General features: G+C 49.1%; 1 protein-coding gene and 1 long non-coding RNA gene across 3 annotated transcripts; one reads left to right on the top strand and one right to left on the bottom strand.

Moving 5' to 3' along the window:
• Positions 1–3,120: 3,120 nt before the first annotated feature.
• Positions 3,121–22,049, bottom strand: LOC145505859 (uncharacterized). Its single transcript, XR_014053324.1, has 3 exons — positions 21,993–22,049; positions 15,146–15,255; positions 3,121–3,439 (listed from the first exon to the last, which is right to left on the bottom strand). It is a non-coding gene; the product is annotated as an uncharacterized LOC145505859 (long non-coding RNA).
• Positions 14,133–18,562, top strand: C5H1orf216 (chromosome 5 C1orf216 homolog). 2 transcript variants are annotated; one of them, XM_081488942.1, is made up of 3 exons: positions 14,133–14,276; positions 16,561–17,219; positions 18,019–18,562. In XM_081488942.1, the coding sequence occupies exons 2-3, from the start codon at positions 16,566–16,568 to the stop codon at positions 18,046–18,048; spliced, it is 684 nt and encodes a 227-aa protein (XP_081345068.1). In that variant the 5' UTR covers positions 14,133–14,276; positions 16,561–16,565; the 3' UTR covers positions 18,049–18,562. The 2 variants fall into 2 exon arrangements, with proteins under 2 accessions (XP_081345068.1, XP_081345069.1); XM_081488943.1 differs by lacking the exon at positions 18,019–18,562 and having other exon boundaries at positions 16,561–17,349.
• Positions 22,050–22,333: the final 284 nt, after the last annotated feature.

Consider the following 22,333-nt stretch of genomic DNA (forward strand, 5'->3'; position numbering starts at 1 on the left):
GAGTTGACCACTAAGGATAAGAAAATCAGTGCCTGAGAAATCTAGAGCAAAGGGTTTCTATTCTAAGCTCCAAAAAGAAAGCACTTTGGAGACAGAAAAGTTGAAGCTTAAGTTCTGCGTTACTTTTCTCCGTGCCAGTATAGCTGTCAAAAGGCAAGCTAAGCTTTGACCCTGATATAACTGAAGTAGAGATGGGTGACCTGACTACATGCCCTGTGCCCAGAGCACTGAGCCATCAGCTTCAGCTCCCTTCTAATGAAACAAGCCCAGGGCCTGTGCTGTGGCTCCTGCTAGGACTCAGCTTCACTAGCTTGGAAATTACATACTTAGAGAGATGAGAGCCTGTGAGTCTGGGATATTGGGGTGCTCAGTGTCTTACTTCGTGTTCCACACACTGGGATAGGAACACATGATACTTGATTTAAACAGGTTTCTGATACTATTTCAGTCCACAGCCGCACAAACCATACTTGAGTCTCTTCCATAAAGCATCAGGTTATACTCACCTGAGTGCTGTGGAGACAAGGTGCTCAGAATTTCTTGTACAAATTCTCAACTGCCTCTCTACAAACTTGACCCTGCTTTGAGACTCTCTAATGGCTCAAAGTGGGTGTCTCGGGATTTTATCTCCCAGAAGTCTATCTAATAACTTTTGGGGCTTCCTCTCCTGAGGTTTGTACATTGAAGAACAGGGGAAAGTATTTGGGGGAGGAATACTGTGATCTTGGTGGCTCAGCTGGTAAATCCGCCTACAATGCAGCAGACCTGGGTTCAGTCCCTGAGTTGGGAAGATCCCCAGGAGAAAGGAACAGTTACCCATTCCAGTATTCTGGCCTGGAGAATTCCATGGACTGTATAGTCCATGGTGTCGCAAAGAGTTGGACGCAACTGAGCAACTTGCACTTTCATTGTGATACTCTGATTATAGCATTCCTGAGATGGACTATATCTTCTACCTTTGTGTCCTGCTCACTGCCTGGTGTGGGGCCTGGAATGCGGTATTGCCCAGTAAATGTTGAGTGAAAAATACTACCCCTTTCAGAGCCACCATTTATGTCTGTCAAACGAAAACAGTCATTCATGCCTGTCTCAGAGTTGCTATGAGGCTTGTTGGAAGATGTATGTGGATGCATTATCTCCGGCGCTACTTTTCAAGCATATGGATTTGTCAATATCACAACTGCATCATGTTTTGTGGACCACTCCTCAAAGGCCTGTGGTCTCATAAGCATCTCAAACTTAACATCTTTAAAAATGTGATCTTTCTTCTCTAAAAACCTGCTCTTTTTCCTGTGTTTTCCAGTTCAGTAAAGGAGACCTCCACATACCCAGTAACTCAGGCTGGAAACCTGAAGGACATTCTTGATCCCTCCTTCCTTACCCCCATAATCAAACAATTTCTAAGTCCTGTTATTTCTACTTTCACATTACATCTTGAATCACCTCTATAGCCAATGCCCTAATCCAAGATTCCATAATTTCTTACCAGCTGTTGGCAGCAGCCTCCTGATCTCCCCACTCATATTTTTGCCTCTTTTCTGTCCAATCTGCACAGCGGCCGAAGGGCAACATTTATGTAATTAAATTAGAGGATGCCAGTCCCTCACTCAAAACCTTTCTGTGTCTTCCAATGCATTCAGAATTAAGTTCAAGCTCCCCAATGGCCTACAAGACCCTCCACGACATAGCTGTGCCTCCTACCCTCCAGTCACATTACACTCAGCTTCAAGGGCTTCCTAAGTCCTTTTCCTGGAAGGATCTTTTCTCCAATGTCCTTTTTTTTTTTTTTTAACTTTTTACCTTGCACTGGGGTATAGCCGGTGAACAATGTTGTGATAGTTTCAGGTGAACAGCAAATGGACTCAGGCGGTGCTAGTGGTAAAGAACCTGCCTGTCACTGCAGGAGACATAAGAGACACCGGTTCGATCCCTGGGTTGGGAGGGAGGACATGGCAACCCACTCCAGTATTCTTGCCTGGAGAATCCCCATGGACAGAGGAACTTGGCGTCTACAGTCCATGGGAGTCGCAAAGAGCCAGACACAACTGAAGCGACTTAGCACGCACGCATGCAAAGGGACTCAGCCAAACATATACATGTATCCGTTCTCTTCCAAACTCCCTTCCCATCCAGGCTGCCACATAACATTGAACAGAATTCCGTGTGCTCTACAATAGGTCCTTGTTTCCACCCTCCTTCTTTGTTTACTGTTAGCTTAAATCTAACTTCTTCAGAGATGCTTTCATTACCACCTCTTTCTTAAATAGGTTACCTGTTTCCTGTTTTTTTTTTTCTTTTGGGTCTTGTATCACAGTTTACCACTTTAATGCTTGTTTAGGTCAGCTTTCCCTATTAGACTAAATTCTGTGAAAGCAGAGAACATATCTATTGTGTTCTTAGAAATGTATGTTTCAGGTTGCACCATGCCTGGCACATAGCATTATTAATAAAAATGTATTGAGCAATGAATGATCTGAAGGCTGGAAGAGCTCAGGGTGAAGAGCCAGGAGCTGAATGACTCACAAGGATGCTTTCTAATGTGGAATACAATAGATAGTGGTGGTTGCTATGTGAGATATTAAGCCCTTCCTCTGCAGCTTACACGTGGCACGACCCTGGAATAAGTCATTCTGAAATTTTCCTCAGCTGGAAACTGAAGCTAAAGTGAACTGGCTTGGTTTAGCTCCCCAGATTATGGTTAGGGTCATAGGTACAATTAATGTGAGATGAGCGAGCACGTTTAAGAGGCTGTACTCATGCTGGCTGACCCACTGCTGAGGGCGGGGTGGGGCTCACTACGGTCTGGCTGAGTGGGAAGGAGAAGGCAAATCTCGCCAGAGCTCCGTAGCTGCCAGCCCACGGGCCTAGCCCAGGCCCAGTGGTGCCTAGCTCTGTGCTGGGCCTCCTGGGAGGGTCGGGCTGGAGGTCTGCTTGTGTGCCTGGAGTCTCACAGTGAGCTGGGGAAACAGGCGTGGCTTTGTGTACAGCTAGGTTCACCTCGGGGTCCACCCTTTGAGACCCAGATGCCAGATCCCTGCCCCTTGTGGTAGTATCATCTTGGTCTGCACTACCCACGTCCTTCCCATCCCCTCATTCTCTCCACTCTTCTCTCACCTGAAAGGTTTTTCATTTTCAGTTTATTGATCCAGTTCTTCCCTGGGGTGGAATACATAATGGGAAAAGGGGATCTGAAGTAGCTTCAGCCTAAGGGTGATTGGAGGAAGCTGTGGGGCTGGACACTGGGGTTCTTTCCCTTCGTTTTAGAAGGAACCACGATCTGGTATTCCTGATGGCTGGTGGGGTAGAGGTGGCGGTGAAGAGGCAGCTCCCAGCTCCTGGCTGGAAAGTCACTGGGCCCAGGCCGAGGGGTGGAAGGTGCTTCAGCAGGACTAGGAGAGTCTGGTAGCTTTTTCAGTCCTCATCTCTTTTTTCTCAGCGACTGAAGGAAGGAAAAAAACTGACTGCCCACCCCTCTCTTTGTTTGTCTTGTCTAATTTAACTTATGTTATTTATCAAAAAGACAGGTTATTTGGAAAACCAGATGGACCCAGGCAAAAATCATCTGGGTTTTCCAAACGTGAAAAATTACGTTCTGGGGGCCCAGGAGGAAAGGCGTATGAATGTGTGTGCGTGCGCGCGCACATGTGTGTGTGTTTGGGAGGGGGTGAGGAGTGTTGAGAGTACTTTATGTCTCTGCAGTCAGACCCAGAAATTGCTCCATCACATCCAAGCTCTCCTCCTCCCTCTTTTTTCTTCAAGTTCTTTATGATTACAAACTAAATGAGAAAACTGAAATCTTGACGTTGGTGGTTGCGAGTGTGGAAAGGTTTAATTGGCCAAGGATGAGAACATGTCAGGGCTGTAGCAGAACAGCGGCTGACAGCTTTCTCCAGCTCTCCTGCCCTCGCCTCCTCCCACAGATCCACTGGGTTAGTCAGAGTTTCAGGTACAGAGAGGTTTCTGGAATGGAAACCTGGTCTACCTTTTGTCCCTTCAGTGTTAGCATCCCAAAACGATCATAGCAGGGATGGAAGTCAGACATTAGGGGAAGAACTTACCCTTTCATAACTTTCTGACGATGATATGGCCAAAGAACACAGGAGGTGGGACTCCCCTGGTGGTCCAGCGGTTAAGACTCGGTGCTCCCAATTCAGGGGGCCCAGGTTCAATTCCTGGTCACTGAACTAGATCCTACATGTCCAAACTAAAAGCATGCCACAACCAAGACCCAGTGCAGCCAAATAAATAAATATTAAAAAAAAAAAAAAGAATACGCCTTGCAATGCAGGGGATGTGGGTTTCATCCCTGATCAGAGAACTAAGATCTCACACTCTGGAGAAGCTGAGTTCATGTGCCAAAACTAGAGAGTCTGTGTGCTGCAATGAAAGATCCTGCGTGATGCAATGAAGACCCTGCGTGCCACAACTAAGACCCAACGCAGCCAAATAAATAAATATTAAAAAATAAGTAAAGGACATTGGGAGTTGAGGCTTGTCTGTCCATTAAATGTCCAGGGAGGGAACTAGTTCTGTAGCTGCAACTAGGAATTGTTAAAGCTTTTTTCTGTTACAAGCAACAGTATAGGGCAGTATTATCAGGAAGGAGCTGAAGTAGGAGGCTCTGGAAGTATGACTCTAGGCTGCAACAGAGGAAATGTTCTGTCTGAAAGCATAGAGTCCTCTCTCTGCATGCACACGTGCACACACACACAACAGAGCCAAGATCCTTTCTGGCCTGAAGAATCTTTGGCAGCAGCAAGAGCACTTGTCCCATTGTGAGGGTCATTTTTCAAAGCGTCACTGGACTGTGAAAGCCACTTAATAACCTGATCTGTATAATCTGAGTTAATACTAGCTCCACAGTTGTGAGGATTAAAATTTGAGAAATTTGTAAAGCGTCTGCCTCCAAGCCCAGCACCTATGAAACCTCAATGAGTGTTTGCTGAATGAATGAATCCATGAAGCAGAGCGTTAAGGCTCCCTTGACCGTTTCCAAAGGTCAGTGTGTAAGAGCTTGAATAACAGGCTTGGGGGCTGTCCTGTGGAGCCTGGAGCCTGAGGTATGATCTAACCCTGCCATTCATTCAACACGTGTTCATTGAGTTTCTGTAGTGTGTGGGGTAGACCCCGTGATGTACCATCCCATCCCCTTTAGTGAAGGCCTTGCTGGCCTGGCTGCAGACAGCCTTTCATCAGGAGAATGCCTCAGTTTCAGAGGACACCTCACCCAACACTCACATCCCTTTCCCGCACAGCCCACATCCAGCGATGACAGAAGTGTAAAGCCCTGGCCATGTTGGCTCATTTCAGGACAATTCTAAAGGGCCCATTCTTGCTTCAGAGCTCCCTGAGGGGTTGACTGAGCCTCTATCATGCACCTGTATGGTAGCTCAGCTGCTGGCCCTTCCCTTCCACAGACATTGATCCCAAGGGCACTTCTTAGTAACTACCTGCATCCTAAACTGCCTGAGTCTGTCTCCTGAGGAATCCAGCCTATGACTGTGCTAGTCCTGTGGCCAAGGCTTTAGGACAGGAAAAGACAGAGACTCTTTTGCAGTTTCCAGCATCGGTTTCCAGCGTTGGAGGTGTCCCTGCAGCCTTTTTATGAATATATCCACCAGAGGGCAGCAGCAGCATAGCCACCTGTCCTCCCGAGGCTCATTGGAGTGGGCTTGGGGTCTCCCCCCATCCCCCTTCAACTATACCGCCCCCCCCCAATTCAGTATTAAGCAGGATGACCTCCCTCCATATGCCCACCCTGCTAAGGGAAGACAACTTTGGGAAACTGTGTAAGCCTTACTTTTGTCAGTCTCAGCACGAGCCCCTCCCACCCCAGCGCCAAGGCACATTTGTCTTCATGGTGTGGACCCCTTCCCCTGCAGCTGGCAACCTCCTTGTCCAGGGTCTCCCACCTCTCCACACTCACCATCCACAATAGATTTGTTTTCTGTGTGACAAGGTAATTATGAGCTTGGGGCCAGGGGGCCCAGGGACCAGTCTGAGGATGGTCACTTCAATCTGGTTCTCCCTGTTGTGCTAACATTATTGATTTTGTTTTGTTTTATTTATTATGATGATTTTTCTGTGTGAACTGGCTCTGGTGACATGAGCTATGGAGGTGAGAGGGCAAAAGCAAATTTATTCTTGTCACAATTTAGCTTCTTGAAACCACCCACTTGACATTTTTTTTTTTAATCTGCTAGTTTTAGCATCTTTGCTTACCTGCCTTCATTCAGTTCCCTATTCCCCAAAGTTCTTCCAAAGATTCTTCCAGGAATTGGAGCCAGATGTGGCTAGAGGGTGCCATTATACATCAGCAAGCTTTTATTGCGTTCCCATTATTGGGCAGTTATTTTCCAGGCTGAGCTCCCCAACTTCCTGCTTCTTTCTTAGCCCTTCCCCTGGGGCAGTTCTGAGACAGGCCAAGCTATGTTTTGTTTTGTTTTTTTCTTGTAAGAGATTTTCTGGCTGTGAAATGGGTATGAGGAAAACCTGACAAGGAAGCTATCAGAGAGTCAGATTGAGTGGAACCTATTCCCAAAGCATGTCTGCCTGACCTTCAGGCTACTAACAGCCCCTTCAGGCTACTTCCAGGCTTTAGACTACAAGTGGGAGGGGGCGCAGTGATTGCCTGACTGCAGTGGGAGTCCACTTAGGCCAAGGGCGATTTGTGGGGCCACGTTTCCCCCAGCTTGTTTTCTCTGTGTGTGCCAGGAGAATGAATAAATCATTGTTCAGGGGCGGGATGCAGCTGCCGGGCTCCTCCCCGCGGCACATGCCCCGACTCCAGCCTCTCCATTGAGGGCTGCTGGAGCAGAGCGGTTTATACACCCAGCTCCCCAAATCCTATTGAGGCCTCCCCCTTTGCACGAGCCACTGGCTCCAGGCCCATTCAGCCTGGCCCTTTGTGCTGGAGGTTAAGTGGTTACATGTGGGGGACCCCCAGAAAGGAACTGTCAGGCCCTGAAAGGCTGTGCTGATACTGCGCCCTCCTACTGATGAATGGGTGGGTGGAGGAGAGGTGGGCGGCCACAGGCTGGGGTGGGGGAGAGGGCTGAGGATTATGAAGGCAGCTGCTAGGAAGGAGGTGGAACAGACACTCCCTTCTCTCATTCCCCCTTCAGATCAGCTTCTCTTCCTCACTCTCTCTGCTGTGGGCTCTGGGACCTTGGGTTTGGCTTCTCTGGGATCCTGGTGGAAGAGAGGCCACTTACCACTTGGGTGGATTGGGGAGAGAGCATCTATACTACCTCTCATGCTTCCAGCACCTCCAAAACACCCCTAAGTTTCTCCTTTTTCCCTTCAGGGTCAGGAGGGATGATGTGAGTGGTGGGGGTGGGTCGACAAATCCATCTGCTAGGTTCCTGTGGAGCACTGGATTTGGAACTGCCCCACTGAGATCAACTCTGAATATTCACTGGAAGGACTGATGCTGAAGCTGAAGCTCCAGTATTTTGGTCATCTAATGTGAACAGATGATTCTTTGGAAAAGTCCCTGACGCTGGGGAAGATTGAGGGCAGAAGAAGAGAGCTTCAGAGGATGAGATGGCTGGATGGCATCACCAATGCAATGAACATGAACTTGGGCAAACTCTGGGAGATAGTGGGGTACAAGGAGGCCTGGCGTGCTGCAGTCCATGGGGTTGTAAAGAGTCGGACACAACTGGGTGACTGAACGACAACAACAAAACACTGAGCCTTAAAAGCTTCCTGGGAGGCCTCTCAGGAGCTGTGGAGGGTGGAGGGTTCAGGGTAGGAGAGGTCTCACACTGGGTATATGACAAAGATTTTGTTGGAAAAGGATGATTCTAAGACTTCAAAAAAAAAAGCCTCAAAACTTCATGTTTGATGTACTACCTCCTCATTTTACAGCTGAGAAAACAGCCATGAGGGGCTGGAGACTGGGCTTATGCTGTATGCTCAGTCGTTCAGTCGTGTCCAGCCCTTTGTGACCCCATGGACCTCATGGACCTCCTCTGTCCAAGGGATTCTCCTGGCAACAATCCTGGAGTGGGTTGCCATTTCCTCCTTCGGGGGATCTTCCCAACCCAGGATCAAACCCATGTCTCCTGTGTCTTCTTTACCGACTGAAGCACCAGGGGAGCCCCTAGACATGTCTTATCTAAGGTGATCACACAGCAGTTTTTGGCTAGACTAGAATGGCACTTTACCTTTAAGAGGTGGTGGAGAAATGAATGAATAAAACAACTAGGTCACCAGCTTCCTAGGCCTTCCTTTCCTGAGATGAGCTAATTTTGAGGGACGATTTTTCTTCCTGCCTTAAGGGCTCTTTCGTACTTCAAAGGTCCTCCAGGGCTGTGCCTGGCCTTAGGAGCCCAAGTAACAATGTTCGTAATCTTAATGTTATTTAACAATGTTCAAGGCATCTTATCTTTATTTAACCTAAAAAGGTTAAAATGCTTTGACTGGCCCAAGTTCCCAAAGCCATGTGGAAAGTTATCAGAGAAGATGAGCTCAGGAAAAAGAAGAAAACAGGTCACAGTGTATTGGGTTGGCCAAAAAGTTCATTCAGGTTTTTCCACACAGTGTAATGGAAAACCCTGAACGAACTCTTTGGCCAGCCTCATAGCTTGTCCCCCAAGATTAGATGCCAGTGCTTTGTTTTGATGTGGAATCTTTGGGAGCTTCCTCATATACCTTCCTGCCATCCACAAGATGAAGCCCAAGGTCCTTGGAATGGTGGTCAAGGCCTTTCACAACTGGGCCAGATTAATCCTTCAGCTTCATCTCCCATCTCCATTTACCCCTCAAGCTCCAGCCACACTGACCTCCTCTGTGTTAGCTGAACAGTAAAGAAATTTCTACTCCAGGTAGTAGACTTGACATGAGTTCCTCTATAGGTGGGTAATTTCTCAAACACTCTACATTCGGTTTCCTCTGCCTTCGCGTGCTTTCTCTTGGTGAGCTTCTATTCATCCTTCAAGGCCTTCAAATATTACCTCTGTGAAGCCTTTCATTATCCTCTTTTGGGCTCATTAATGTTGTCTTCCAGCTCTGTTGCAGAATCTGTCACATCGTATAGCCCACTCTTTATTATAGACTATTTCCCTTTCTGAACACAGCGCTGTCCGAGGCCACCACCAATTCTGATTCTGCGCTGATTCATCCCTAGCACAAAGCAGGTAACTGGGTGCTGAATGTGAATGAATGGATGGCGAGGGGTAAGGTCCTCGAGACCGAAACACCTTGACCCTACCCATCTCTTTCTTCCAGGAGTACTGCCATTGAGAAATTACCCACCTATAGAGGAACTCATGTCGATTCTACTACCTGAAGTAGAAACTTTTCTCATGTTCCCTTGTCTCCTTGTCTGACAGCCCTGGCCCCTTGGGCCTGGATCTGGTTACTCCTTGTTAGCTAGTCTTAGCTCTGGTATCTGTCTGCTTACCAAGATACCAGTTCACTGCCACTGTTGGATCTGCATGATGGGCTGGCCTGCTACAGAGCCCTGTTCAGGCTGGTACTGTCTGTCCCTCTTGGGTGATTTCTGTGTCCCTGCCAGTTAAGTCCCTGCAACCTCTGTAGCTAGGTGGACACAGCACAGACACCCCTTTACCTGGGGAGACTGATTCCCTGGCAGCCTGACTAAGGAAGCCTCTGGTGACTGAAGAACAGATAACTGGTAGTTTAGACGCTAAGTCATGTCCGACTCTTGCAGCCTCATGGACTGTAGCCCGCCAGGCTCCTTTGTCCATGGGATTTCCCAGGCAAGAATACTGGAGTGGGTTGCCATTGCCTTCTCCAGGGCATCTTCCCCACCCAGGGATTGAATCCATGTCTCCTGCATTTCAGACGGATTCTTTACTGCTAAGTCACCAGGGAAGCCCATAACAGACATCTATGTGTCTGCTTTTCTGTAGTCATGGACTCCTCTTCCCTCCCGGAGGGGTTTTTGTCCTCCAGGCTTCCAGGTGTCTGAAAATCCTGGAGTTGCCAGGACCACTGTCAGGGCACTTACTTTGTTAATTATGCAGTGTTAGAGTATCCCACCCACTGTGATCCTTGGCTAAGGAAAGAGATGCCCTTGGAATTCACTTGTCAGGTATTGTTATTTAGAAATAACCAGCTTTATAGAACAATGGAGTGACCAACTGATGACTCAGCTATGTCAGGTTATTGCACACTGAGTATAATAGAAGCTTTAAATAAATAATCGGTATATAATTATTATTATTTTTTTGTAGCCAGAATACATAGGAAGAGGTAGAGGTAGGTATGGCACGTTATGTGATTGTACCTAATGACTTTCTCAGAGTCTGCCTCCTGTCTCTGACATTCTACATTCTGCAGTTCGGGAGGTTTTAGCATCTAGGAAGGAATGTTTCTAACCAGGGAATGCAAAGATGATTCCACTGCATTTTGGGCTCTTCATAATACTAGAGGAATAGGAGAAAGGAGGTCACTCTGTAGGCCGGACTGATAATGACTATTAAGGGGAAATAGAGTTACTACTACTTAATGAGGGCTGAGAGGTACCTGAGTGGGACCCAGGGGACCACCCTGTACTCTTGTATTAATCAAGATTCTTTCAATTGCCAGTCAGAGAAATTCCCCTTGAGTCAGGCTTGGAAAAATAAGGGCCTTGTTGAAAGGTATACCAAGGCCTCAGGAAACAAGGATAGGACTATTACCAGGATTTTTGTCTTTCTGTGTCTGCATGTCACAGACATGCAGACTACTTTCTCCTACTACTTTCTCCTACAAATAGGCTGACTTCTATTTGGCAAGGAATGTGATTGCTGTGACCCTAGGCTCACATCTTCCTTGCTTTGTCTCCCTTTAATTTTATTTCAGAAAATCCCAGAGAAGGACTCTGACTCACCTCGAGTGGGAGTCGTAATCCTAGGCTCCTCAAACTTCCATGAGATCCACCCAGTTAGAGATGGGAGAGACCAGGCCCAAAGGAGAGGCGGGAGGAGTTTTTAGGATTCACCAAACAAATAATTAGATCAGGCTGTGACTGTATGACACGGAAGACCTGCATCACTGCAGACCACCAAAGCTCAGAGACTTTACAAGTGAGGATTTGGGTCACATCAGAAGGAAGAAAGCTCCAGTTGAAGGTAAGGGGAACTTGCAGTAGATAAGGGAAAAGAGAGGCTAGTTAGGCCTCAGTACCTGATGTGGAAATGGGGCTGAGGTCTCTGCATGTATATTTTTAGCTGGAGGAGTGTCCAAAGCTTAAGTTACTTCTGCCTTGTCCTTTTTATTTCCTCTTCCCTCTTAAAATAAGAATTTTCATATTTTTTTTTCTTTTCTATTTCCCTTATTTTGTATATAGGATTTGTTGGTGTGATTTAATTTGCCATGTGGTGTTGGAGAAGACTCTTGAGAGTCCCTTGGACTGCAAGGAGATACAATCAATCCATCCTAAAGGAGATCAATCCTGGGTGTTCATTGGAAGGACTGATGTTGAAGTTGAAACTCCAATACCTTGGCCACCTGATGCGAAGAGTTGACTCATTGGAAAAGACCCTAATGCTGGGTAGGATTGGGGGCAGGAGGAGAAGGGGATGACAGAGGATGAGATGGTTGGATGGCATCACTGTCTCGATGGACATGGGTTTGGGTAGACTCCGGGAGTTGGTGATGGACAGAGAGGCCTGGCGTGCTGCAATTCATGGGGTCGCAGAGAGTCGGACACGACTGAGCAACTGAACTGAACAGAACTGAACTTACTCTCTAGGTTGTGCTAGTCACTCAGTTGTGTCGGACTCTTTGCCACCCCATGGACTATATAGCCTGCTAGGCTCCTCTGTCCGTGGAATCCTCCAGGCAAGAATACTGGAGTGGGTTGCTATTTCCTTCTCCAGGGGATCTTCCCGACCCAGGGACTAAACCCAGATCTCCTGCATAGCAGGCAGATTCTTAACCATCTGAACCACCAGGGAACTCTCTAGGTTGCAGAATGGTAAACTGGAATTAAGTTGGAAATGGAATAGGATGGCTTATCATGGAGATCAGAAACAAATTCTTCCTCTTAAAGAAAAAAAAGCAAAAGAAAGAGAAGAGGGAAAGACAAGGGTAGTTTTTGGCCTCCAGGCACAGCTTGTGGGACTTTAGTTCTCCAACCAGGGATGGAATCCGAGCCCTTGGCAGTGAAAGCACAGATCCTAACCACTGGGTGCTGTTGTTCAGTCACCCAGTTGTGTCTGACTCTTTGCGACCCCATGGACTGCAGCACGCCAGGCTTCCCTGTCCCTCACCATCTCCCGAAATTTGCCCGAGTTTTTGCCCATTGCATCGGTGATGCCATCCAGCCATCTCATCCTCTGAAACCCTCTTCTTCTGCCCTCAATCTTTTTGAGCATCAGGGACTTTTCCAATGAGTCGGCTGTTCGTATCAGATGACCAAAATACTGGAGCTTCAGCTTCAGCATCAGTCCTTCCAATGAGTATTCAGGGTTGATTTCCCTTAAGATTGATTGGTTTGATCTCCTTGATGTACAGGGACTTTTAAGAGTCTTCTCCAGCACCACAGTTCAAAGGCATCAATTCTTTGGAGCTCTGCCTTCTTTATGGTCCAGCTCTCAGAACCATACAAGACCACCGGGAAGACCACAGCCTTGACTATTTGAACCTTTGTCAGCAGAGTAACGTCTCTGCTTTTCAACACACTCTCTAGGTTTGTCATAGCTTTCCTGCCAAGAAGCAATAGTCTTCGGATTTCATGGCTGCAGTCACCATCCACAGTGACTTCAGAGCCCAAGAAGAGGAAATCTGTCACTACTTCTACCTATTCCCCTTCTATTTGTCATGAAGTAATGGGACTGGATGCCACGATCTTAGTTTTTTTAATATTTAGTTTTAAGCTGGTTCTTTCACTCTCCTCCTTTACCCTCATCCAGAGGCTCCTCAGTTCTTCATGGCTTTCTGCCATTAGAGTGGTATCATTCGTATATCTAAGGCTGTTGATGTTTCTCCTGCCTATCTTGCTTTCAGCTTGTAACTCATCCAGCCCAGCATTTCTTATGATTAAACAGAGTGACAGCAGACAGCCCTGCTGTACTCCTTTCTCCATCTTGAGCCAATCAGTTGTTCCATACAGGGTTCTAACTGCCGCTTCTTGACCCACATACAGGTTTCTCAGGAGACAGTTAAGATGGTCTGGTGTTCCCATCTCTTTAAGAGCTTTCTACAGTTTGTTATGATCCATGAAGTCAAAGGCTTTAGCATAGTCAATGAAACAGAGGTAGATGTTTTTCTGGAATTCCTTTGCTTTCTCTATGATCCAGTGAATGCTGGCAATTTGATCTCTGATTCCTCTGCCTTTCCAGGGTATTTTTAAACGTATTATGATTGAAAGATGAATCATGTTTAATTGGTGGCATGGAGTGGGGAGCATGAGAAAGGTATAGCAAATTGCTGGGTTTACTCAGTAAAGCTGTGGGTATGGAAGGGGCCTCCTGGAAGCTCACTCACCCTAAAGGCTAAATTTATCACAGACTTCTTTCTGGGGTTACCTCTCCCTAAGGGCAGCCAGTGCTTTTTGGTTTTATCATTAGAGTCGGCAATTACTCTGTTCATTAAGTGACTTTAATGAAATAAGCACAACACGAACATATAACTTCAAATTGTGGGGGAAAAAAAGCCTTGGGATAATATAATAAGGGGAACTATCTGGCCTAGGAGGTCAGAGAAGGTTTACCTGAGAAGAGATCTGAGATATGAGAGCAGAGAGAATTTTAGGCAGAGGGAACAGTGGGCAGAAAGGAGCGCGAGTCTGCTCAGTTGCAGAGCCCAAGGGCAAAGGCTGAAGCTGGAGCGAGAGAGCAGGATGCTGAGCCCCGCGGCGGCTGCCTTAAGGATTTAAGCGGCAATAAGGAAGCCACTGACGGCTTTTAGGCTGGAGGGTGGTGGTGACACGATCAAATTTTCATTCTGAAAATGTCACTGTGAGGCAAACCGATCGCGGAGACCCAGTGAATGCAGTTAAGAAATTAAACAGGACCTGCAAGGCTGGGTCCAGGCTGCCGGAGGCGGGGGAGGCGGTTCCGGCGCTCCGACCGGCAAGAGGCTCCGCAGAAAACCGAACCGGCCCACGTGGGCCAGGCCGCCCCGCCCCGCCGTGCTGACGCTGCCAGACTCCGCAGTCCGGGCCTGGGCTGGGCGCAGCGCCCGGGAACACGCACCCCACGCCCCAACCCGCGGGGACTCCCAGGCCGAGGGACCACCACCCCAGCCCCGAGGGACCAGTTCTCGCCGCGGGGACCTCGCCACCAGAGTCAAACCGGGCGGGGCGGCGCCTCCAGGCCGTGAGTCGGGGCTAGAGCGGGAGGGTTTGGACCCCAGCCGCAAGGGGCGGGGATCGTTGCCTCTGCCCAGCTGCCTTTTGTGAGGGGTGGGATTAGGGAAGAATGTCTGGATCCTCTGTCTCCTGGGGATGGTCTTCCTCTCCTGCAAGTCTGGGCAGGAAGGGAAGCCGCTTCCGCTCATCCTTACCACCACCCCCTACACCTCCCGCCTCCACCATCCCCTCCCCATCCCCTAACACCCCCCACCCCACCCCACCCCACCCCGACAAATTGCGAATTAGCTTGGAGAGAAGCTTGATGCCATGGTGTCTCGGTTCCCATTTTACACTCTCTGAGAACCCCTTGATCCTTAGTACCACCCCCACCTCTTTCCAGCTTGCTTCACGGCCCCGCCCAAGTTGAGGAAAAAAGAAAACATTTGGGCGGGGACGTTCTCCAGGCACCTTGCTTAGCGGGATGGAGTCTGTAGGTTACCAAGGGACTGTCCCTACACTGTTGCCCCCAGGACTTCTTTCCAGTACTGTACTGGATGTGGGGAGGGTCCCTGCCACATTCACTGACACTCCCCTTTGCTCTTACTGATTCCGTTTTTCTAATCCTACTAATTTATGGCCAGTAGAAACTTCTTGTCAATTTAAATCCAGATTTTGGGAGAAGTCGGTTATTGGGGAGGAAAGAATATTGTGGTGTGTCCTCTCTCCAGGGCCTCAGGATGGAGCAAGATAGAGGCAGGGACCCGGGATAGTAATAGACATGGAGGGAAGGGGTGAGGTCAGAAGACAGGCTTGTCAGTGGGAGAAGGGCTTCCTCACTGGGCAGAGGAGGGAACCCAGCCCAGCAGCCCAGATCCAACTGCCCTACTCACTCACTCAGCAAGGATGCACTGCCTCCTGCTCAGTGCCAGGTTCTGTGCTGGATCCTGAACATGGTGGAGGTTACAGAGAGGAATTCCATGTCCAGTAGGGGGGCCAGTAGGCTGCTATTACAAGATAGAGGAAACAAAAACAAGATGAATAGACATTCACTGACCACCAACTATATGCCAGGGACAGGAAACAAACTGGCATAAGACAGCATGTATCCAAGCAGTGAGGATCCAGAGGAAGGCACAGTTAACTGTGTGTTTGTGTATATAGGGGCAGTAGGGAGACCGTTAGGATGGCTTCAGGGAGGTGGGGCTATTAAAGCTGAGTCTTAGCATACAAAGACTTCCCTTGTGGCTCAGCTGGGCTTCCCTTGTGGCTCAGTTGGTAAAGAATCCGCCTGCAGTGCAGGAGACCTGGGTTCGATCCCTGGGTTGGTAAGATCCCCTGGAGAAAGGAAAGGCTACCCACTCCAGTATTCTGGCCTGGAGAATTCCATGGACTGTATAGTCCATGGGGTCGAAAAGAGTCGGACACGACTGAGCAGCTTTCACTTCACTTAGCATACTAACAGCAGCTTTCACTTCACTTAGCATACGAAGAGGAATTTGCCAGTGGAGGAAGGAAGAGCTGGGACGGAAGGGGAGAGGAAGGGTATGTTGGGCCAAGGGGACTGTGGAAGGAGAATAATGGTGTGTTCTGAGATCTCTGAGCAGTTTGGGATGATGGGAGGGGCTGAGTGGTGAGGCAGGTCTGAAGCAGTGAGCAGGGGCCAGAAGAAACACAGCCTCTTAGGCCAGGAAGAGGTTTAGCAGGAGGTTAGGGCGGGAGCCATGACAAATTTACCTTTCTGGCAGAGAGGTCAGTGAAAAAGTCATAGCAGTCAGTAATCCAGGTCAGAAATGGCCCAAACCAAGAGAAAGGGGAGCTGTATGTACATGCGCATGCATGTGTGTGTGCTCGCAGTTGCCCGCAGTCTCCGGTCGGCGTGACTGAATGGAGAGGGGGCCTGCTTTGCTGAGGGCACTGAATAGGGAGACCAGGGCAGGCTGTGCAGAATCTGAGGATCCTGTGGTTGGATCCTCAGGATCCAACCTGAGGATCCTCTGATTCAGTAGCAGTTGGATCCGGCTGGGGACAGATCCGAGAGTCACCAACACATGGTAGTTCTTGAACCTCCAGCAGAAGATGAGGTCGTCTGGGGAGAAGTGCCTACAAGGGGAGGACAGCTTGCTTCAGGGCTGGGGGAGAACCCTGTGAGGAGATTGAGAATCGGTCAGAGAGGGAAGAGGACAACCACCAAGGGAGGTGGTAACAGAGGCAAGGCAAAGGAGCAGCCTTGTGTCTGTTGCTGGGTTCTCTCGACTTCAGGCACTTGACCTTCACCTGGTCTGACTCATTCTTCTGCTTCCCCTTTACAGACCAGATGTTCGCCATCCAGCCAGGGGTAGCTGAGGGGGGTCAGTTCCTGGGGGGCCCACCTCCTGGAGTATGTCCACCCGAACTTCAACCAGACAGCAACTCCAACTTCATGACGAGTGCCAAGGACGCCAATGAGAATTGGCACGGGATGCCAGGCCAGGTGGAGCCCATACTAATGAGGAGCGCCTCCGAGTTGCCCTCTGACAACCAGGATTTCCAGGCTCCTGGACTCCCTGAGGGGGAGATCCGCAGCCCACCAGAGGGGGCAGAGATTCCTGGAGCTGGGCCTGAGAAGATGGGCGGTGCCAGCACAGTCTGCTCCCCGCTGGAAGACAATGGCTATGCCAGCAGCTCCCTGAGCATTGACAGCCCTAGCTGCAGCCCTGAGCCTGCCTGTGGGACCCCTCCCAGCCCTGCAGACCACCTTCTGCCCTCGGTGGCCCAGGCCGTGCAGCAGCTGCAGGCTCAAGAGCGCTACAAAGAGCAGGAGAAGGAGAAGCACCATGTACACTTGGTGATGTACCGTCGCCTGGCCCTGCTCCAGTGGATCCGGGGCCTGCAGCACCAGTTGGTTGACCAGCAGGCCCGTCTGCAGGAGAGCTTTGACACCATTCTAGACAACCGGAAGGAGCTTATCCGCTGTCTCCAACAGAGGGCAGTACCATCCAGGCCCCAGGACCAAGACTAAGGGTGTCTCTGTACAGGGGTGCAAGGGTTTATGTATATATTTGCAGACATGTGTGTGGTTATGCGCAAGCAAGTACAGATCATTTGCTGGTATAAGTGCAGGGAAGCATAAGTGAGTATGTCAGTGCTAACATGTAGGCAGATGTGCACAGGCCACGTGTGAATCTGCACCTGTGTATCAGTATGTGTGCTGTGTGGACACACAAGCCTATGTGTGAGTATGTACATATGTGTATGTATAGTATGTATGTTGTTGTTGTTGTTTAGTTGCTGAGTCGTGTCCTACTTTTTTGTGACCCTGTGGACTGTAGCATACCAGGCTCCGGTGTCCATGGGATTTCCCAGGCAAGAATACTGGAGTGGGTTGGCACTTCCTTCTCCCAGGTATCTTCCTGACCCAGGGATTGAACCTATGTTTCCTGTATTGGCAGGTGGATTCTTTACCATCTGAGCCACCAGGGAAGCCTGGTATATATGTAGGAGGAAGTAAATTTGTATATGCATGCACGGATGGGTACCCCATGGTGTGTATCTATGTGCATGAGTGAAGATAGATGTGCAAAAGATGTGTGTTTACATACGAGTGGATTTGAGTGTACAGATTTCTGGTGGGTATTTGTGAATGAGCCCTCATGTGTATAGCTTATGTGTAGGGGTACATGTGTGCATGGGATATGCATATTAGGAGCATGTATGTTCAATTGTATATGTAGGGCATCTATCCATACCTTATGTTACCCGTGGTCTACACTAACCTTTTGTCTTCACAGGGTCCCACTGCTCCCTGGAGAAAGGGCTAGCCTGCTCTCATTTATCTGAAGGTTGTGGTCGATCCATTCTCTTGGAATTTCCCAGGCTAACTCTCTTGATCCCTCACCTTCACTCCTCCCAGACGTTGCTCTGCTAAGGCTGTTGTCCCTGATGGTGGATTTGCTGCTCTGGCCTACCATGGCTTTTTGGCTGCAATTTTGCCAGGGCAGTTGGTGGAGAACTGCTATCAGGGAAGAGAGCTAGGATGGTGATTGACACCATGGTAGGCATGGGGGCGAGATCAGAGAAGAAGATAGGGGACTGTCCTGCTTGAACTCTGCCATTGGGCACATGGGAGATGGAGATGGAGGAGATGACAATGGCAGAACCCTGAGAAGACTGGGAGAATAGGAATTCTAAAACACCAGTTCCAAACAAATCACACCCCTCCACTGCAGAGCATCTGTTGCAAACCTTATTGACTTAAACTTCTGATGAAAAGGAATCTGTGTTGATATAATATCATATGTCAATTACACCTCAATAAAAAATAAAAAAAGAAAAGGAATGTGTGCTTTCTAAGCTTGCAAGGAATGGACAGGTGTTCTAAGGCTGTTGAGGAAAACCTTACTTCCTTCTCTGTGTTTCTACTTGCTATGCCTTTCTGGCTTTCGCAACACTGGATGTCAAATTAATTTGGTCTATGTCCCTGAAATCAGACTGTCTGGGCCAGGAGGAGCCACAGTTCAGCTTTCCAGAGTGGGCAGTGGGCAGTATCAGTCCAGCTCCTGGAAGCTCTTAGGATGCTGGGCCATACCCCCTTATGTCACTGCATGGGGTTGATGGTCTCCAGCAGAGGCTCTGTGAGGGGGAGAGTGGGTGAGTTCCAGGGAGAACCAAGGACTAAGGTAGCTGAGCTCCCTGCTTTGTTTTTGTGAGCCAAGAGGATACAAGATCCTAATGGGTGAGCAGTGACCTGGATATCACTGACATTGCCTCTGGCCCCCGTCTCCCTATCTGCAAAATGTGTGGGTGAGTAGGTGAAAGGTATAGAGAATGAGGCTGAAGCAATAGCCCTGGGGACTCTTAAGTGGTGAGTATGAATCTGGCCTCTGGACCAAAACCAGGATGAATAAACCGAGGCAAAGAAATGCATTTCTTGGGTTTGTGTTTCTACCCTACCTGTTATCAGGAGGCCTCTTTTCTACACTGTCTGAGCTCCCCTTTTGAGCAGGGTTCTGGGCTCACAGCTGGGGTGGGTGGGTGGAGGGGAAGACATTGGGAGGAAGAATTCAGTCTGCTATGGCTGGCAGTTTCATGGGAGGTTATGGGGAGGTGGGTGTGGGGGGATCTCTCCTCGGGGGCCTCTGAGTCCAACAAGAGAGACTTTGGCTTCTGCCCAAGTGATTGTTCTTGTCCTAAGGCACCTTTAGGCCTAAAAGGGAGGGGTGTCAATTGTGAGGGACACATGCATGCCCCACATTCATACAAGCATGCTCACATATTCAAATCTGCCCTAGAGACACCCCTTCCCTGAAGGAGGTGGAAGCCTGACTGTAAAAGATTGAGTTAGGGTCCTTAGATGGTTCTGACACAGATGTAATTATAAAACACGTACATGATTTCAGATATTTGTTGATGCCAATCTAGATTAGATCTTCTATTTTACATTAGTTTGCTTGATGAGTCATTAATTCATTTCTCAAAAATTCAGTACTTTTATAAAGTACTGAAAATTCAAAAATTCAGTACTTATATAAAGAAAGTATATTGCAGTTGACCCTTGAACAACACAGGGGTTGGGAGCACCAAACCTCCACACTGTCGAAACTCTGTGTAACTTAGAGTCAGCCCTCCATATATGCGGTCCTTCCACATTCATGGTTCTGCATCCTTGGATTCAACCAACTGTGAATCACCTAGTACTGTAATATTTACTACTGAAAAAAATCCACATTTAAGTGGATCCATGCAGTTCAAACCTGTGTTGTTTAAGAGTCACCTGTAGTTATCTATTGCATAACAAATTACCCTAAAACTCAGTGACTTCAAACAATGCACATTTGTTATCTCACCATTTCTGTAGGTCAGGACTCTCTCACCAGGCTACAGTCAAGATATCAGTCCAAGGTCCATGGTCTACTTTGTTGGGAGCATTCAGTTCCAGGAAGACTGTTGCCTGGGGGTCGCCTTTAATTCCTGGCTGTGTGGGCCATGGCAGCTTGCTTCATCAAAGCATGCAAGCCAAGAAAGATAACGAATACTAGCAAGACAGAAGTCTCAATTTTCTGCAACCTAATCACCGAAGTGAAATCCCTCAGTGTTGCCAGATTCTATTGGTTAAAACCAAGTTGCTTAAGGGAGACTATTACACAAGGCTCTGAGTACTGGGAGGTGGAGATCACCAGGGGCATCTTACAGACTGTCTGCTTCCCAGGTGGCTCAGTGGTAAAGAACCTCCCTGCCAATGTAGGAGATGTGGATTTGATCCTTGGGTTGGGAAGATCTCCTGGAGAAGGGAATACCCACTCCAGTATTCTTGCCTAGAAATTTCCATGGACAGAGGAGCCTGGTGGGCTCTAGTCCATGGGGTTGCAGGAGTTGGACATGACTGAACATATACACAACTGAAGCAAGGAGTGTGGCCCTCTGGTGACGCGTTGGCCAGTCTCTACAGGTCTCACCTCAAACCCAGGGTTAGTGTTTCCTCCTAAGCACAGTACGAACAGGTAGCAGAGACAGGAAAGCAATGACATCTCTGAACATCTGATCAAGGAAGACTTCCTGGAGGAAGAAGAGCCTAGAGAACAAGTGGAAGTTGAGACAACAGAGGATAGTGATTCCTAGTGCAGACTGGACCCAAATGTCTTGGATCCTCCAGTTACTAGCTGTGCTTCACTTTTTTCAACTGTGAAATGAGTCAATTAGTGCTTTTCTCATAGCATTATTTGAGAGTTCAGTAAGTTTACACATGCATCGGGCTTAGAACTGAGCCTGGCACAGAGGAACGAATCCATAAATGTTAGACTTGTTCATGGACTGGGAGAGGATGAGGCCATCAGAGCTAGGAGATGCATCTGGGCAGTTATGTTGTGTGTTGTTGTTTAGTCACTAAGTCATGTCTGACTCTTTGAGACCCAATGGACTATAGCCCCCAGGCTCCTCTGTTCATGGTTTCCCAGGCAGGAATACTGCAGTCGGTTGCTATTTCCTTCTCCATGGGATCTTCCCCACCCAGTGATCAAACCTACCTCTCCGGCTTTGGCAGGTGGATTCTTTACCACTGAGCCACCAGGGGCACTGTGTGTTGTGCTGTGTGTTAAAAATCATTACTAAGGGGCCTTGAATTCCAGATTTATGAGTTTAATGGGATGCTGGTGGTGAGAAGAGGAGCATGAGATGGGAGTGTTGCAAACCAGACCTCAGATCCACACTCATGTACATGCCCACACCCACCAGGCACCCACAGACACAAGGGCACCAGACCCCAGGCCTATGCATGCACACACACAGACACACAGACACACACGCACTCACTCACTCCTGGACACAGACCCACACACGTCCTTCCTCCTCCTTCCCCCATCCCTCTCAGAAAGAAAACTGCACCCAGCCCGGCAGGGAAGGGGGTGAGTTAAGGAGGTGAGGGGTGGGGAAGTGAGGGGTGAGGACGTGGGAATTCTGCACCAGTCAGACCTCCGACTCTCCCAGCCCCAAAACGGAACAGCCAAAAATGTGTCTGCTCCTCTTCTCTAGGTCTGAAGGCTTCCCTAGCCAAACATTATCCTTCCCCTATCCGCCCCCCAAATCGCTAGGCTCAGAAGCAGTGGGTCCTCTAATAGCCCCATTCTCTTTGGTCACCTGTAAATTTGAGATGAGACGGGCCAGCGGAAGGAGGGAGGTGGCTCTTGGAAAAGGGAGATCGTCGTACCAAGGTCAGGGCCGGGGGAAGGGCTAGGTCCCCCAAGGACCTGCACTCGCCACACACACATACCGCGGATGAAAAAGGGTTTGGGCCGTGGGAGGGGGTGGTCCTAGGCGCTCCTGCCAAGGCGGGCCGAGACCCTGCCCTATAATGGGGCGCGAGGTGGAGCTCGAGAGCTCCGCGCTGGGGAGGAGGGAGAGGGCCGGAGGACTGCGTTCAGCGGGTGTTCAGCGGTCCCCGGGCGGGGCTCGGCCCCCGAAAGGCACAGACAAAGGGGCAGCCTCCCCGGACCCCCGCGCCTCCTGGAGCCGGGGACTCAGCACAAAGCCAGGGGCGGGTGGAACCGAGTACACCCCACGCGCCGGCGCGCGCGGGACTGTTGATCCGCACGATTGGGAGCGACGTTTCCT

The sequence above is a fragment of the Giraffa tippelskirchi genome, chromosome 5, assembly GCF_054371585.1.
Source record: "Giraffa tippelskirchi isolate mGirTip1 chromosome 5, T2T-mGirTip1v1.2.pri, whole genome shotgun sequence".
NCBI classification, from domain to species: domain Eukaryota; kingdom Metazoa; phylum Chordata; class Mammalia; order Artiodactyla; family Giraffidae; genus Giraffa; species Giraffa tippelskirchi.